This window comes from Cervus canadensis, chromosome 28 (assembly GCF_019320065.1).
Source record: "Cervus canadensis isolate Bull #8, Minnesota chromosome 28, ASM1932006v1, whole genome shotgun sequence".
Lineage (NCBI taxonomy): Eukaryota > Metazoa > Chordata > Mammalia > Artiodactyla > Cervidae > Cervus > Cervus canadensis.
This window is the reverse complement of record NC_057413.1, coordinates 19,491,658-19,507,872: the sequence shown is the minus strand read 5'-3', so window position 1 is coordinate 19,507,872 and position 16,215 is coordinate 19,491,658. Positions and strand designations below refer to the sequence as shown.

The following is a 16,215-nucleotide window of genomic DNA, read 5'->3' as shown; positions in this document are numbered from 1 at the left end:
ATGAACCGCAGCACGCCAGGCCTCCTCTCCATCACCAACTCCTGGAGTCCACCCAAACCCATGTCCATTGTGTCGGTGATGCCATCCAACCGTCTCATCCTCTGTCGTCCCCTTTTCCTCCTGCTCTCAATCTTTCCCAGCATCAGGGTCTTTTCAAATGAGTCAGCTCTCCGCATCAGGTGGCCAAAGTAATGTTACTACCTTTACTTTAAGAAGTAATGGCAGTACAAAGCAATGCCAAAGCAGTGTTACTACCCTTCAGATTTTCTCTCTAGTTACCATCTATAGTCCTCAGGTTTGCAAAGGAGGAGCCACGTGTTTCTCACTTAAGAGAAAAACTTATGTGCCATTTGCTTTTGTTTCTCCAACAAGCTTCACAGGACAGCCCTTTTGAGTGTAAAATACATAAGTAAGGAACAAAAATGACTGAAAATGAGAAATGAGAAGCAAAAGGAAGCTGACTCGACCCACCAGTTGATTTGCCCATAATTATTTTATTGACACTTTTATTGTTACAAAGGGAAAGTATGGTTGAGGATGTAAAAGGAAGGTCATGCACACAAGGGGACACAACATCACTTTAGATCTCAGGAAGCAGTAAGCATCTGATGGTTCTTTGGGGAAATAGGAAAAGGGGGAAAGCCAATAAAGAGAAAGACCAACTTAAGAGACAAAAAAGCTAAAAAATGCAAACATCTTCCTGGAACCACAATAGAGAGGCTAAATAAAGCTATCATTTCATCTTTTCGGGGATCATAAGTTCTGTGGGAAAAGAAAGATGGGAAGAACCAATTCTCTAGAGAATTAGGAGGGTCACAAGATGAATGAGTAGAATTAGAAAGCCACAGACAGAAGTGAGAAAACAGCTGTGTTTAGGTTTGGGCAGATGGGCAGGTGGTCATTATAATATCACAGATTTGTCACTTATTGAATCCAGCTACTAGAAACCATGCTAGGCTCTTTACAGAAAGATTTCTAGTTAATGCAACAACAAGGTAGTATTATTCCAGGCTTACAAAGGACACGGGGGTTACGGTTTAAGTAGCTTGTCATGGTTGCCCAGCCAGCAAGTGGCAAAGTCAGGAGAGAGACCCAAGCCTGCCTGGCCCTGAAGTCAGTATTTTCCACATCCCTACTTCTCCAAGACACAAAATTCACAAAGGATCTGAGTGAAGGTGACTTGGCAGTTTACACGGTCCCAGTGAAAGAGCAATAAGGAGATTTGGGTCTGAGCAGGGTATGTTTAAGTTTCACAGGGTAATTATTGGATCCTGCTTCCTAGAATTTCTAGGGAATGCAAGGGAGAGAAGGATTATGGTGGAAGTTGATTTTGACTCGGGGATTTCTTGGCAGGAGGGAACTGGGAGGAGGAGTCAGGCCCTAGGTTAGGTCCTAGGCAGCAATCCGGTAGTTGGGGTGGACCTGGGGCCTGACGTCGCAGACCATGCCGAGAAGCTGGGCCAGGACACGTTCGCGGTTTCTCTGCTGGGAGCTCTGCATGCCCTGCACCTGGCGCCTTGTAGCCTGCTCCACCTCAGCCGACAAGTTCCCTTGGGAGCCCATGGCCTGGGGAGTGGGAGAAAGGGTGGAAGAGAGAAAAGAAAAAGCAGAAACAGAGAAAGAAGCATCCAGGCACGTGGAAGGGTCCTAGAGCAAGGCCAGGAAGCAAGGCCCTCTCCAGAGTCATGCCCACCCACGGAAGTATCTAGATAGACACCACTCGCATCCACGGAAATATCTGGACACCAAAGAGACCAACATAATGCCCTCTCCTTTTAAGATCTGACATGCAGCATCATCCTACAGCAGACTGTAGGATCCTCGCCACCTGTGCCCATAAAATTCTGCCCTCCACTCCAAATGTCATCATACCCTACATAGACCTCAGCCATCCCTCTTCAAAACTCCCAGACTCTCTTACATACAACTAAGCTTGACCTCACCAGGGTCCCCTTCGACCCTTCACCACCTTTTTTCTTGTGGAATCACCCTGTACACATCCCACCAGATATACCCACCAACATGCACAACTGGGGGTCCCATCTCAACTCCCCCACGACTCACTGCCTGCTGCTTGCTCTGGAATTCTTGCTCTCTCTCTCTGCGGTACTGGTCCACTTCCATTTGTGCCTCTTCCTTTGCCTGCTTCAGACGCCGGGCCTTCCCTGGAGGCAGAAGAAAGGACTGAAGGGGGGGGGGGGGTAGGACCCCTGCCACACACACACACACACACACACACGCACGCACATATACACACACACACTATGAGAGTAGGGGGTCAGTCCCTCCCCCAAAGTTACTGCCTTCTCTCTGTCAGCCAAGAACTGGATTCTCACCACCCACCCATTTCTTCCCTCCTAAAAGCAACCGCAGCCCCCAGCTCTCTCTCCATCAGTCTTAGGTTATCCCAAGGACTCAAATGTTTGCTGTCTCTCTACCCCCAATTTTCTTTCCAGATTCCTAAGGACGAAATGAGACTCACTCTTTCTGGCATCTGCCACCTTCTCAGCCGCCCGCTTCTCGGCTTGCAGGAGCTGCTGGATACCCTGGGATTGACTGGCCATTTCTGTTATGACCGATGGTGTTTGTTTCGGAAGCCACCAAGGTACCAGATGGCTCCCCCTCTTCCCTCCCCCCACAACGCCTAATCCTCCTCCAGCTGTTTGCTGCGGCCTTTCACTCCCCCTGGGTCTTAGTGCTCCCCTTTTCGCTCAGCCTCCTGAACCGGGTGTCTCCCCCAAACTGATCCTCCCACTGATGGCTGGTCCTCCTTTCCCACCTCTCACGCTGGCAGTACTCAGAATTACCGCCTGGTGGCAGCAGAGACCAGATCCAAAGCTGCCCGCTGACTACAGCAGGTGCAGATCGTTCCCAGTTGGAAGGAATGGGGGGCGGCGGCCGAGAGGAGAGGAGTATTTAGGAGAGAAGGCGGCAGAGAGAGATTGAGAATGGGGTGAGGAGGTAAGGAAATTATCATGTGTGGTATGTTGGGAATAGAATATCTGGGCTTTTCTGAATTCTTCCAATTTCTCTTCCCCTCTTTTTTCTCCCTCCCATTTCCATCTTTTTTTGCAACATCTTTCCAATTCCAAATTTCTCCATTCATCTCATTTGCTTTGTCCTACAGTTGTTTCCCTTGTCTTTTACTGTATTTTTCTTCTATGATCTGTCCCTTCCTTGGCCTTACTGTGGTTTGGGGTTTAGTTTTGCATTTTCGCTGCGGTTTTTTTCTTGTTGTTATCTCCTTTGTTTTCTCTCTCGTCTCATCTTCTCGTCTATCACTGAACCATCTCCTCTCTCCTCCCAGTTGGGGGAGGCGGGGTTAAACTCCCCAAGAGCCTTTGCCGCTCTCTGTTCCTTTTCCTCGCCTGTCTTCCAGACTTCCGGTTTCAGACGGACCCTTTATCTTAAGTTCCGTAGTTTCCCCCCGGAGGCTGGGCCAAGGAAACACCTCCTGCCCCCTCGGGGAGGAACGACATCCGGTAACACGCCTCACAGTTCATTTCCGCCCTTTACCTGCTTCTCGGCTTGCGCCACTTCCGTCAGTCTAGAGTGTCTCCGCCCTTCCCGCCTCCCTTCCTGTGAGCGTCTTAAACACAGGCTTCGGGCCTACTGCTCCGGGGGTACTTTGGGGGCGGGGGGGGGGCAGGTCTGATGAGTAACCCCTCCCCCCAAGTCCCAGAGGGAGAAGCCTCTACATCTGTCTGCCGGGTACATTATCAATTTCTAGATCATTATTTGAAATTGTCTATGACTTTTTAAAATTCAGATATCTGTTGATAAAAATTTCCCCCATCATTCTGTTTTGTATTAAATAACAAAATCCTTTATGAAAATTTACCTGGGCTAATGAGCCTTTAAGTAATCATTTATCCTTTTCTCAAATTTTACATTAAAAAAAAAAAATGTGACCCCAGCGCCCCTCAAAATTTTTTTCAAACTTCTCATCTGGTAAAGGGATGAGGGTTAGGATTGGACTCATTTCTTGTTGAAAATTGTCAGAAGAGATGGGGAACCAAAGGGAGAAAACAGAATGCCAGAGATGGAGGGGAAGGGACCATCCAAGGCTGGGGTCCTGACTGCTGCCTTTTTATCCTTCTTCCTCAGCCCAAGAGTTCCATGGCCTCCACTTCCCGTCGCCAACGCCGAGAGCGTCGCTTCCGTCGCTATTTGTCTGCAGGACGGCTGGTCCGGGCCCAAGCCCTCCTCCAGCGACACCCGGGCCTTGATGTAGATGCTGGGCAGCCCCCACCTCTGCACCGGGCCTGCGCCCGCCACGATGCCCCTGCCCTGTGCCTGCTGCTTCGGCTTGGGGCTGACCCTGCCCACCAGGACCGCCACGGGGACACGGCGCTGCATGCCGCTGCCCGTCAGGGCCCTGATGGTGAGTCTGCCTCGTGGGGAACAAGGTCATGAGCAACTGATGGGGTCTGAGATGAAGGCCAGTGGTTGAAAAAATAAGCTAGTTATTTGGTCCTGGGACTCAGGCAAGTAGTTGACCAAGTTGGCTTATGGCTATCATTTATGACTTCACATTACTGAGCTACCACTGTCTGAGGAGCCCAACATTACCCAAACAGCAACTAGCACTCAAACTTCACATCTCTCTAGATTGTTGTGTGTTAATTGTTCAGTCGGTCTGACTCTTTGCAACCCCATAGACTGTAGTTCACCTGGCTTCTCTGTCCATGGGGTTCTCCGGGCAAGAATACTGGAGTGGGTTGCCTTTCCCTTCTCCAGGGGATTTTCCTGGCCCAGGGGTCGAACCCGGGTCTCCTTCATTGCAAGCAGATCTATACGGTCTGAGCCACAATATCTAGGTTAGTAGCTACTTTTTTCTCTTAGCTGGTTGTTTGCCTGTAGTATGAAAAGTAAGATAGAGGGTACTCTTTGCAGTTACAATGCATGGATTCAAATCCCAGCTCCACAATTAACAGCTGTGTGTTCTTGGGCAAGTAACTAAACTTTCTTGATGCTTAATTTGTCCCCGTGCAAAATTAATTAGTAGCAACCTTTGCTGTGTGCCAGGCACTTCTCGCAAAGCAACTCATTTAGGGCTGCCCTGGTGGCTCAGATGGTAAAAAATCTGCCTGCAGTGAGGGAGACCTGGTTTCAATCCCTGAGTTGGAAAGATCCCCTGGAGGAGGGTATGGCAACCCACTCCAGTATTCTTGCCTGGAGAATCCCCATGGACAGAAGAGCCTGGCGGGCCACAGTGCATGGGATTGCAAAGAGTCAGACACAACTGGGGGATTAAGCACACAGGCACTTCTCACAAAACCACTCATTTAATCCTCACAACTACCCTGTGAAGATATAAACACTAACATCATTCTTCTCTTCTCAGATAAGGAAACAGCACAGAGAAATAATTTGCCAAAGTCGAACAACTATTAAGTGGTAGAGCAAGGATTGTATCCCAGCAGCCTAACTAGATAGTCTCTGCTCTGTGGTACTTTATAGAATTACAAAGTGATAACACCTGTGTTCAAAGCACCCATGCTGTGACATATGTTTTTAGCATCAACTGACACAGTACATAGTGAAGCACCCAGCACATGATAGTTCAGTCGCTCAGTCGTGTCCGACTCTTTGCGACCCCATGGACTGCAGCACGCCAGGCCTCCCTGTCCATTACCAACTCCCGGAGTTTACCCAAAATCATGTCTATTGAGTTGGTGACGCCATCCAACCATCTCATCCTTTGTTGTCCCCTTCTCCTCCCACCTTCGGTCTTTTCAAATGAGTCAACTCTTCGCATGAGGTGGCCAAACTATTAAAGTTTCAGCTGCAACATCAGTCCTTCCAGTGAACACTCAGGGCTGACCTCCTTTAGGATGGACTGGTTGGATCTCCTTGCAGTCCAAGGGACTCTCAAGAGTCTTCTCCAACACCACAGTTCAAAAGCACCAATTCTTCGGCACTCAGCTTTCTTTATAGTCCAACTCTCACATCCATATATGACTACTGGGAAAACCAAAGGTTCGACTAGACGGACCTTTGTTGGCAAAGTAATGTCTCTGCTTTTTAATATGCTGTCTAGGTTGTTCATAACTTTCCTTCCAAGGAGTAAGCATCTTTTAATTTCATGGCTTCAGTCACCATCTGCAGTGATTTTGGAGTCCAAAAAAATAAAGTCTGACACTGTTCCCACTGTTTCCCCATCTATTTGCCATGAAGTGATGGGACCGGATGCCATGATCTTAGTTTTCTGAATGTTGAGTTTTAAGCCAACTTTTTCGCTCTCTTCTATCACTTTCATCAAGAGGCTCTTTAGTTCTTCTTCACTTTCTGCCATAAGGGTGGTATCATCTGCATATCTGAGGTTATTGCTATTTCTCCCAGCAATCTTGATTCCAGCTTGTGCTTCTCCCAGTCTAGTGTTTCTCACGATGTACTCTACATGTAAGTTAAATAAGCAGGGTGACAATCTATAGCCTTGACGTACTCCTTTTCCTATTTGGAACCAGTCTGTTGTTCCATGTCAGTTTCTAACTGTTGCTTCCTGACCTGCATACAGATTTCTCAAGAGGCAGGTCAGGTGGTCTGGTATTCCCATCTCTTTCAGAATTTTCCAGTTTGTTGTGATCAGCACATGACAAGCACTCTAGATACTGGCCATTGTTCCTGTGGGTATTAAGAGATCCATACTCCTTATTACCCACAGTTCTGAAACTCAGAAACACTCTGAGAACCATATTTTTTCATCACCCTGCCACCAAACTCATTTGGTGACAAAAATCTAACCTGAACTGAGGCTAAGCTATTCATGATATGCTGTTATCCTACTGATGTCAATATTCATACATTTCATTGCAGAAACATTCACATGTTTGGTTACCGGGGCTAGCCATGCTCTCCCAGACTACCTGATAGACAGTGTACCATTGTCCCTTGCTATCTGAGAGGGATTGGTTCTAGAAACCCCCACTCCCAGGATACCCAAATCCACAGGTGCTCATGTCCCTTTTATGGAAAGATGTGATGTTTGCATATAACCCATGCACTATCTTCCTGTAGATTACTTAAAATACTTAATCCAATGGAAATGTTACGTAGATAGTTGCAGGCAAACTGCAGATTCAAGGTTTGGCTTTTGGAACTTTATGGGATTTTTTTTTTTCCCCTGAATATTTTAGGTCTGTGGTTGGTTGACTCTGCAGATGTGGAACTTGAGGATATGGAGGGTCAACTATATGTACTTTCAGATTAGCTGTTATCAAATTCCCCAAATATCTGCATTCTGGAAAGCCTTTGATATTGATGGGAGCTTGTTGATACTGTGGTGGCAGTGGAGGCAGCTCCGAAGAGGTACAGCTCTCCCTAAGAAAATAACAGGTGAAACGCCGTTTCCCCTTTTGGAGACTTTCCTTCTAGAGTAAGAACGTTAGATGAAAATCTCTTGGTGGATGAGCAATCTGAACTCAGTTTGATTGCTATTGTCATCCCCCCCAGCTCCCCAAGAATGTACAGGAACCTCACCCACACCCCGAAACCTCCCCCATATAGTCAAAAATCCCCTAACATAGCAAGATAGGCTGACCTATTCAGATATTTTTTTAACTTAGAACAAAGGAGGTTTACAAAGTGCAGGCACCTAACTTGACCGTTGACACTGTATATGACAACAGAGCAGAATGTCCTGAGGCAGACCTCAGACCCCATCAAGTTCCAGCCCTGCCACTTAATGGGCTATGTGACAAGCCCTCTCCAGTTTAGCCTGTGTGAACCTAATTTGCTTCTCTAGAATGGAGGTTGTGGCAAGTGAGGCAAGCACTTGGTGCAGTTTTGATATTCACTAGATGATAAGTAGGGCTTCCCTAGTGGTCAGCAGTAAAGAATCCACCTGTAGTGTAGGAGATGGAGGTTCGATCCGTGGGTTGGGAAGATTCCCTTGAGAAGGAAATGGCAACCCACTCCAGTATTCTCCAGAAAATCCCACAGACACAGGAGCCTGGTGGGTTAGAGTCCGTAGGGGTCACAAAAAGTCAGATACGACTAAGTGACTAAACAACAACAAAAGATGAGAAATACTGTTATTTTTATTCTTTTATTACTCAGTTAAGGCTTCATTAGTGACAGAAATGTCTCTTATGGTAGGTTCTTCCTTCATTGTATTGAATTCTAAGAAGCATGTGAGAGTGATATTATGATTCCATTAAGGATGAGGAAAACAGGGCCCAGAACCTTCAGTACCTTGCTGAAATTTCGCCTACACTCAGGTCACTCCCAGGCCTTCTCAGGCTTTCCTTCCTCCTCGTCCCCGCCATCCTTACCACCAGGTGGCCTTCTAACTCCTTGGTGGGAAGGCCCATCTCTAGACACCCTTCTGCCTTAAAATCCAGGTATTTTCTTTGAATAGATGAAATGAGCCAGAATCTTCTCGGGGAGAGTAGATTTCCCTTCAGTTCCCATGGTGGGTCCCAGGGTTCTGAATTGGCTGGGCTGGGTTGTCACACCCAGTGAGAGGCCAGTGAATGGCCGTTACCTTTGAGGCTTTTGGTAACACCTCCTAGGGAGGTGGTCTTAGCTGTCAGAGACCCCTTTATAAACACACCTTAATCCAACAATAGCCATTCTCTGCCTTCAGCAAGAGTGAGTGAACATTGACAAACAGGGTCATTTTGTCACCATCTTTGCAAAAAGAATAAGTCCAAAGCCAGCTTGATTTTTTGTTTTTATCTCCTTACTGTAGCATTCACTGCACCTCTCTGTGCCAGCACAGTATGAGACATTTCCCATCCATTACCCACTTTGATCTGCTCAGTAGAAGTAGGCTGTGGCCCTGCTTTACAGATGACTGAGCCATCCGGTTTACGTTCCCTTTGCCTTTCCAACTTAACCTCCCACGGCACACCCACAAACCTGAGACTCCTGCTCCATGACTCTGTCTTCAGTGACCCCAAGCCTGTTTTCAACAAGCATGCCTGTCTTTTATCTGCCTCTGGCCTGTCACCTTCCTGCCCGCCCTAGTAAGTTTTCCACCTTGCTAAGTTATTCTCCCTTCACAACCCAGTGTAGGCCCCCACCTCCTGCTAGAAGCCCTCTCCAACCAGCCCGCCCACTGTCACCTGGTCTTCCTCTGCATCTCAATCATCACTAAACGTAAACTTCTGATCTGGCATTTTTTAAAAGTGTTCTATACCAGTTAGTATCAACATCTCATTAAGACAGAAATCATGTCTCGTTTTGGGGAGTAGAACAGTGCTTCCATCACTATGATGAAGTACATGTTTACGCCAGAAAGCTTTTTTTCACATTTATTTTTCCCAATATAAAAGTACAACATATGAATTAAAGAACATTGGGAAAAGTTGATCTGTACTGTTAAATTGTCAGTAAATTTGGTGTTTCAAACAACTGGAGAGGGTGGTGGTGAACTATTTAATAAATGATACCAGACCATTTGTCTTCTCTGGAGAAAAATAGTCTTACCTTACACCTGACTCAAAAGTAAATTACAGCAGATTAAACATCTAAATGCAACAGGAAAGGCTCAAATTCACGGGAGGGTTTTCTCTGGGGGGATAAAACTTGGAAGACAGAATCAAAGAAAACTTTAGTTTTCTCTCTGATGGTTTTTTTAAGTAAAATTATGTTGAAAAAATGAAAATATATTAACATACCTTGTGGTAGGACTAGGTTGCTTATCATACTGTACTTTGTACTTTTTTCCTTTTTTGAAAAAAAAAAAATTTTTTTTTCTAGGAATAAATATAGTAGGAAAAAACAGAAGGGCATAATCTTGGAGTGGAGAAAAACCCTTCTAAGAATGAAATAAAATTAAAAGCTATAAGTTGAAAATAGACACAGATTTAATGACAAAAATTTTGAAAATATAGAGGAAAATATTTACAATATATGTGAAATAAACACAAAGGGTGGGTATCCATATTATATAAGCAACTCTCATATCTATCCGTATATTATCCAGGGGAAAAGTAGAGAAAGAATATGAATATGAAAAACTTGCATTAATAAAGTGTTTTTTTTAATCTATCAGGTGGGCAAAATTTAAAGGGTTGGAGATATTCAGATTTGGTAAAGGACTTCACAGGCACTCATATATTCTTTTTTAAAATACTTTTATAATTACCTACTTTATTTCAAGAATAATGGAATAATATTCCTTATCACATATAAAAAGTTTCCTGAAAGTGGTAAAACTATAATTTCATTAGGCACTCCTATTTTCTTGATGGGGTGTACCTTGGCACAAACTTTTTGAAAGCAATTTGGCAAAATTGCACATTTTGTTTGACTCAAAAATTCCCCTTCTGAGAATCTACCCCACAGAAGTACTGTAAGGAGTCCACAAACACATATGTATAAGACTGATCATTTTTGGAAACAAAGTCTTTCTATTGGGGGTGGGAAGATTTGTTTCGTATACACAACGGAACACTACACAGTCACAGAAAAGAATGAGGTAGGCTATGTATACTCCTGTGGAAATTATAAATGAACTGCTAAATGAAAACAAGTTACCAAACAACATGTAACTCTTGAAAAGAAATTGTCGTGCATATGTGTTTATATACACCAAGACAAGACTGAAAAGGGACCACACCTAGGTGTTAACAGTGATTAAATTTATTCTTCAATCTTTAAAAAGAAAAGAAAATTTCATATTAATTAGGTCCCTTTCACATTAAAATACCAGGTAAGACTTGGGGGGAAAGCTACTCATAGTCTACCACCCTGAAACTAGAATTTTTACTTATTTCTTTCCAATCTTTTTTTCAACCATTGATTTGGTCTCTTTTTTTCACACAATTGTGATTGGATCCTATGTACAGTTTTGCAGCCTGCTTTTTCCCCACACCACCATAATCTTTAGTGGCTATTTAATATTCTGTACCAGATTTTACTCATAGTGTTTTATAGTTGGAGGCCTTACCCCTTCAAACCTATGAATTTAAAAACCTCCCATGCAAACCTGAGCACCTACCCACCCACCCACCCTCACACCTGCTGTGAGCCCTGGTGGGAAATAAGCTGTTGAAAGACAAGGCCAGTTGCTGGGTGGGACAAATTGGGAGGGCTTGTGACAGGTCACATCAGTACTAAAGAGAAGTTCCCCTACCCCTCATCTTGATGTGGTTTGCATTGAGTGACACTCAGGTGTGCCAGGAGGTGGGTGGGGGGCAGTGGGCCTTGGCCAGCCAAGGCTGGACCCATTCTATCTTGCACCTTCCTGGTACTGACAGGACAGCCCTTCCTCTGTCCCATTGTTTTGCCAGGCAGCCAGTATGTTCTCGCATCAGTGAATAAAGATTTAAAGACTGCTGGCCCACTTCCTCCTGCCCTAGGGAGAAAAAGTAGGTCTACAGGAAGGGAGGGTGCCTCACTCACCTCCCTCTGTCCTGGGAGTGCAGAGGGGGTTGGTGGCTGTGGCAGGGGGCACTGGTAGGTGCAGTGTTGACCCTCAGCTGATAATGGAGCGGGTGCATTGAGGTCAGGACTCAGGAGGAGGGGCGCTCAGGCATGATAGTCCCTTTCCTGGTTTCTCCCAGCCTCCTGTCAGCCAGGTTGGGACCCTCTGTCTCAACCCCTTTCCCCTGCCTTAGGTCAGCAGTCATTTGGAAAGAGTTTACCCTGCTGCTGGGAACATTTCAGTGGCTTAAATTCACTACTGGACTACCTCTCCACTACCCTCCCAGCATCCCCTGGCTAAGGCTGGCTGAGAGAAATTTCCCTGAGAATATTTATTTTTCTCAGTTTATTGAAAAGTGATATAAAAAGAAAAATACTGTGTATTTGAGTATTTATAATGGTACAGATCAGGGTGTTCAGGTATTCTATATAGGATATAGTTTTGGATGAGAAACACAATAAAAAGTATAAAGTAACAGTATTTTTCAAGCCAAAAAATGGAATATCCAGTCAAAGGGAGGCAAGCTAGAAAATATCATTTGACATAGTGGAGCTCCCAGGACACCAAATTGGCCTGCAAGGACAGAGTATTTTAAACTACCGCACTTACTCATGATGTAAAGTATCAATAAGTATTTGTCAGTGACGGTGATTGCCTAGTACCCAGGAGGCATCCATGTGGGCAACCCTTCCATTGCTCTAAGACCAAGGGAGTGAGTGACCGGCAGGATTCAAGATGGCGGCCCTCCCAGCTAATTTGTGCTCACTGCTCTCCCGTCAACAGCCTACACGGATTTCTTCCTGCCACTGCTGAGTCGCTGTCCCTCTGCCATGGGAATAAAGAATAAGGATGGGGAGACCCCAGGGCAGATTCTGGGCTGGGGACCCCCCTGGGATTCTGCTGAGGAGGAGGAGGAAGATGAGGCCTCTAAGGAACGGGAATGGAGACAGAAGCTTCAGGGAGAGCTGGAGGATGAGTGGCAGGAGGTCATCGGGAGATTTGAAGGTAAGGATGCCATCTCCATCCACAGCCGCCCTTCTTCCCCACTGGCTTCCTGTGCTCCCTTCTCCCGTGCTGCCCATCACCTCCTCACGGCCTCTCCGAGACCACCCCCACCTGCCCTCCCAAACAGATGATGCTTCCCATGAGACCCAGGAACCCGAGTCCTTCTCAGCCTGGTCAGATCGCATGGCTCGGGAACATGCCCAGAAGCGCCAGCAGCAGCAGCGTGAGACAGAGGGAGCCTGCCGACCCCCACGGGCTGAGGGCTCCGGGCACAGCTGGCGGCAGCAGGAGGAGGAGCAGCGGCTCTTCCGAGAGCGAGCCCGGGCCAAGGAGGAAGAACTGCGTGAGAGCCGAGCCAGGAGGGCGCAGGAGGCGCTCGGGGATCGAGCTCCGGAGCCAGCCAGAGCCGGGCCCCGGGCAGAGCACCCCAGAGGCGCAGGGCGGGGCAGACTCTGGCGCTTTGGTGATGTGCCTTGGCCCTGCCCTGGGGGAGGGGACCCAGAAGCCATGGCTGCAGCACTGGTGGCCAGGGGTCCCCCCTTGGAGGAACAGGGGGCTCTGAGGAGGTACTTGAGGGTCCAGCAGGTCCGCTGGCACCCTGACCGCTTCCTGCAGCGATTCCGAAGCCAGATTGAGACCTGGGAGCTGGGCCGAGTGATGGGAGCCGTGACAGCCCTTTCTCAGGCCCTGAATCGCCACGCAGAAGCCCTCAAGTGACCCTGAGGGGAGAGCGAGAAACTGCAGGAAGGGCAGGACAGTAGGAAGGTTAAGGTCAGGAGGCCAGTACCAAAGGGCAGAGGATATGGGGTGGGAGCAGAACTTGTAATGAGTGGGGGTGGGGGGACACGGGCCACCACCCTGCTCCTTGACTCTGCCATTTCCTAATAAGACCTGGTTCCACATTGCACACCCGGTGTCTCCTCTGCCTTTTTCCATCACTGTGGTTTTCATCACCCATGACTTCTCATTTCCCACTCCACATGCCCAAACCCACAGCTCCTATTCACCTGCACCGTGCAGGCACACAATGACTGATGCCCTTTGCTGCAGACTAGAAGCCCCCTGCCCACCCACCGAGAAGGGTGGTGCTAAGAGGACCCGGATTGCCTGCCCTCCAGTCTCTCCACTTCCCATGCTGGGCTCCTCTCCACTCTTCAGTCAGCGGTTGGAGAAATAGATGTGAACAGAGGCAAAAAGGGGAACAAAGCTAGTTTCCCTCCCCTCCCCGGCCGGAACCACATCCTCCTCCCCACTTAACACCCTCTTCCCCCAACACAGGGCTTTCCCTCTGCTGAGTCATTGAATGATCTGAATTGGGGGCAGCTGGAGCTGGGGGACCATGAGAACGTGGTGGGAGGATGGGGGATAGAAGCAGAGAAGAGAGGGGAAGAGTCCTTGTGGGGGAGTGGAATTTCAGTTACTAAAATTAGGAGCAGGGGAAGGAGGCGGAAAGAGCCAAATTATGTAACCTGGGTTGTCTGTTCTTGGGCAACCAGAGATCCACACCCGAAGCCATCAGTCCCCTCGGGCTTCTCAGTCCTGACTCTCCTCCTTCAGGGCTCCAGTTCTCAACTCCTCCAGCCAGCTTCTGCCCCCATCTCAAACCTGGGCTCCATCTCTGGGCAGCCCAGTCTTGACCTTCCAGATAAACATCTCCTTTTCCTGAGGTTGAGGAAAAGGTCCTGGCGGGTGGTGGGAGAGGGTCTAGGGTTTCTAAGGCGGGAGGGTGGGGGGAGCACCATCTTCCACTCTTCAAACTCAGTCCCTTCTTCAGCTCCCTTGAACTAGGGTAGGAAGTTGGAGACGGCTCCAGACCCTGTGCCACCGGCGGAATCCCACAGTACTGGCGGGACACAGCAGGAACTCAAGGGCAGGACTCAGGAGAATATGGGCGTGCGCCGGCACGTGTGCAGTCCACACATGTCTGCATCAGAGAATGTTGTGAATCAGAACTTATTTTTCAGGTTTGGAATGGAATGCCGGTCTACACAGGAGAATCCCAGGTGTGGAAGCAGAGGGTGATGGGGGACGGGGAGGGGAAGTCTCTGAAAGTATGGGCACATGAGGTGTGTGTGAGGCCCTCGGAGAAGACAGAGAGCCAGCAGGCCCCAGGTCTCCCAGGACCCGGCAGATGTTCAGGGGGCAGGAGGAGGGAGGGCTGATGAGAAAGATCCTGTGAGAGGAAGCTGCCGTGATTCAGAGAAGAGACTTGAGCTGTGAGCAACCCAAGCGTCCGGTTCCTCTCAGGCCGGAGATTTCGGAAGTAGCATGCAAAGAGCTCGAGTTCGAAGTGGCGGGGGCGGAGGTGGGGTGAGGATCTTTAAGCTGGGGCTTGAGAAGTGAGCAACAGAAAACGCTGGTGTCCAAATTTCTTCCTTCACCCAGGAGACACAGTCTGGTTTTTAAGCACATCATTGGCCCCTCTGTGAGAGTCACATCAAACCAAAGCAAAATAAGTCCTACTCTCTGGCCCCCAGACCTCCCTCTTTTCAACGTCTCTCCCTGGTGTCTGGCCCCCAGCCCGGTTGGGGGTTCCCCTGAGATGAGGGCTGTTCACTTTCTCTGACCACATGGTTTCCGCTTCTGTGTCTCTTATTTCCTAAGCTGATAAAAATACTGAGCCCTAGAGGCCCTGGCTTCCTCTGACCCCCTGGGGCCAGGCGGCAGGCATCCTGTCTTCCACAGTTGGGGTGGGGAGGGGAAGCAGGGATCCCCAAGGGGTGACTCAGGGCCTTCTGTGCAACCCTGGGGACATGGACATGTTCAGCCTTGCTCTAGAGCTGGGATGAGGAATTGTTTCTCAGTGGAGGGTGCATTGGGGTTCAGTTAGAGAGACGGGGTTGGGAAAGAGACTGATGAGATTGAAGAGGGTCCCTTGGGAGATTGGGGTTGGGGCAGGTCTGGTTAAGTCTGGAAAAGGGTGTGGGAGGGACTGTCTTCAGTGCAGTTCAGCTGAGCATCAAGTAGCCCAAAGATAAATGCAAACTCTGCTTCAAATTTGCCGTCCAGTAGGGGAGGCAGACCTAATCAACTGATTCAAGGCATGCTGAGTGAACTAGATAGAGTAAGGTACAGTGGATGTAGAAGGTGGGATGGTGGGGTGGGTGTTCCATCTGTAAGCACCCAGCAGGCTCTGAAGGAGGAGAGGGCATTTGATGAACAGGTGGGATTTCTGGGGGAGGGGGTGAGTGAAAGGGCCCCAGAGAGGAGTGGAACAGCTTGAGCAGCGGCTTAGGGTCAGAAAACAGTGTATGTTCAGGAAAGGCGAGCATCCTGAGGGAGGTGGAGTGCAGGTGTGAGGGAGCATGTGTTGAGGAAAGGACAAAGAATGTCATGGTAAGGGGTGTGGACCTGGCAGGCAGTGGCACTGTGACGGCTGTAGAGAAGCGGGGTACAGGGGCTGCTTCAGGTGTACAGACAAGGAGTAAAGGAAACAGGTGCCTTGGGCCGTGGGGGGACACATACTACGTGTTAACCATGTCACACCCTTTTCCCAACATCAGAATCCTGCCGGCAACTGTCCAGAAGATCTCCGTTATACAGATGAGACTGAGGCTCATAAATGTACTGTAACTTACAATCACACAGCTACAAAGTAGTGGAATTAGCATTAAACTCATTTTACCCCAAAGCCTGTGTACTCTCTACTTAGGTCCCAATAACCCCAAGTGGCATTAAAGGAAGGAACAAATCTTACAACTTTGAGAGGGATAAGTCATTGGGATGTGCTAGCTGATTGGATGGTGGGAGTGAGGGAAGAAGAGTCCTTAGATGGCTCCAAGTTTTGAGCCAAGGGCATAAGAAAGACCAGAATAACCTAAACCAAGGAGGTA

The 16,215-nt window shown here is 48.1% G+C and overlaps 2 protein-coding genes across 4 annotated transcripts; one reads left to right on the top strand and one right to left on the bottom strand.

Annotated features, from left to right (window-relative positions):
• Nucleotides 1-474: 474 nt before the first annotated feature.
• On the bottom strand, nucleotides 475-2,710 carry ATP6V1G2 (ATPase H+ transporting V1 subunit G2). 2 transcript variants are annotated; one of them, XM_043450390.1, is made up of 3 exons: nucleotides 2,483-2,710; nucleotides 2,065-2,184; nucleotides 475-1,566 (listed from the first exon to the last, which is right to left on the bottom strand). In XM_043450390.1, exons 1-3 carry the CDS (start codon nucleotides 2,492-2,494, stop codon nucleotides 1,393-1,395), a joined length of 306 nt encoding a protein of 101 aa, XP_043306325.1. In that variant the 5' UTR covers nucleotides 2,495-2,710; the 3' UTR covers nucleotides 475-1,392. The 2 variants fall into 2 exon arrangements, with proteins under 2 accessions (XP_043306325.1, XP_043306324.1); XM_043450389.1 differs by having other exon boundaries at nucleotides 2,065-2,165.
• Nucleotides 2,711-2,828: 118 nt separating this feature from the next.
• Nucleotides 2,829-13,289, top strand: NFKBIL1 (NFKB inhibitor like 1). Of its 2 annotated transcripts, none has more exons than XM_043450388.1 (4): nucleotides 2,829-2,961; nucleotides 4,108-4,384; nucleotides 12,161-12,382; nucleotides 12,510-13,289. In XM_043450388.1, the coding sequence occupies exons 2-4, from the start codon at nucleotides 4,120-4,122 to the stop codon at nucleotides 13,097-13,099; spliced, it is 1,077 nt and encodes a 358-aa protein (XP_043306323.1). In that variant the 5' UTR covers nucleotides 2,829-2,961; nucleotides 4,108-4,119; the 3' UTR covers nucleotides 13,100-13,289. The 2 variants fall into 2 exon arrangements, with proteins under 2 accessions (XP_043306323.1, XP_043306322.1); XM_043450387.1 differs by lacking the exon at nucleotides 2,829-2,961 and adding an exon at nucleotides 3,536-3,711.
• Nucleotides 13,290-16,215: the final 2,926 nt, after the last annotated feature.

What these genes read in the sequence shown, in the direction of transcription:
- ATP6V1G2 (XM_043450389.1), bottom strand. Translation starts at nt 2,564, where the DNA reads ATGGCCAGTCAATCCCAGGGTATCCAGCAGCTCCTGCAAGCCGAGAAG. An exon ending in GGTGGCAGATGCCAGAAAGA is followed by an intron (nt 2,166 to 2,482) that starts GTGAGTCTCATT and finishes TTCTGCCTCCAG; the next exon opens with GGAAGGCCCGGCGTCTGAAG. An exon ending in TCCAGAGCAAGCAGCAGGCA is followed by an intron (nt 1,567 to 2,064) that starts GTGAGTCGTGGG and finishes CCCACTCCCCAG; the next exon opens with GCCATGGGCTCCCAAGGGAA.
- NFKBIL1 (XM_043450387.1), top strand. Translation starts at nt 3,655, where the DNA reads ATGAGTAACCCCTCCCCCCAAGTCCCAGAGGGAGAAGCCTCTACATCT. An exon ending in CCTCTACATCTGTCTGCCGG is followed by an intron (nt 3,712 to 4,107) that starts GTACATTATCAA and finishes CTTCTTCCTCAG; the next exon opens with CCCAAGAGTTCCATGGCCTC. An exon ending in GGTCATCGGGAGATTTGAAG is followed by an intron (nt 12,383 to 12,509) that starts GTAAGGATGCCA and finishes CCTCCCAAACAG; the next exon opens with ATGATGCTTCCCATGAGACC.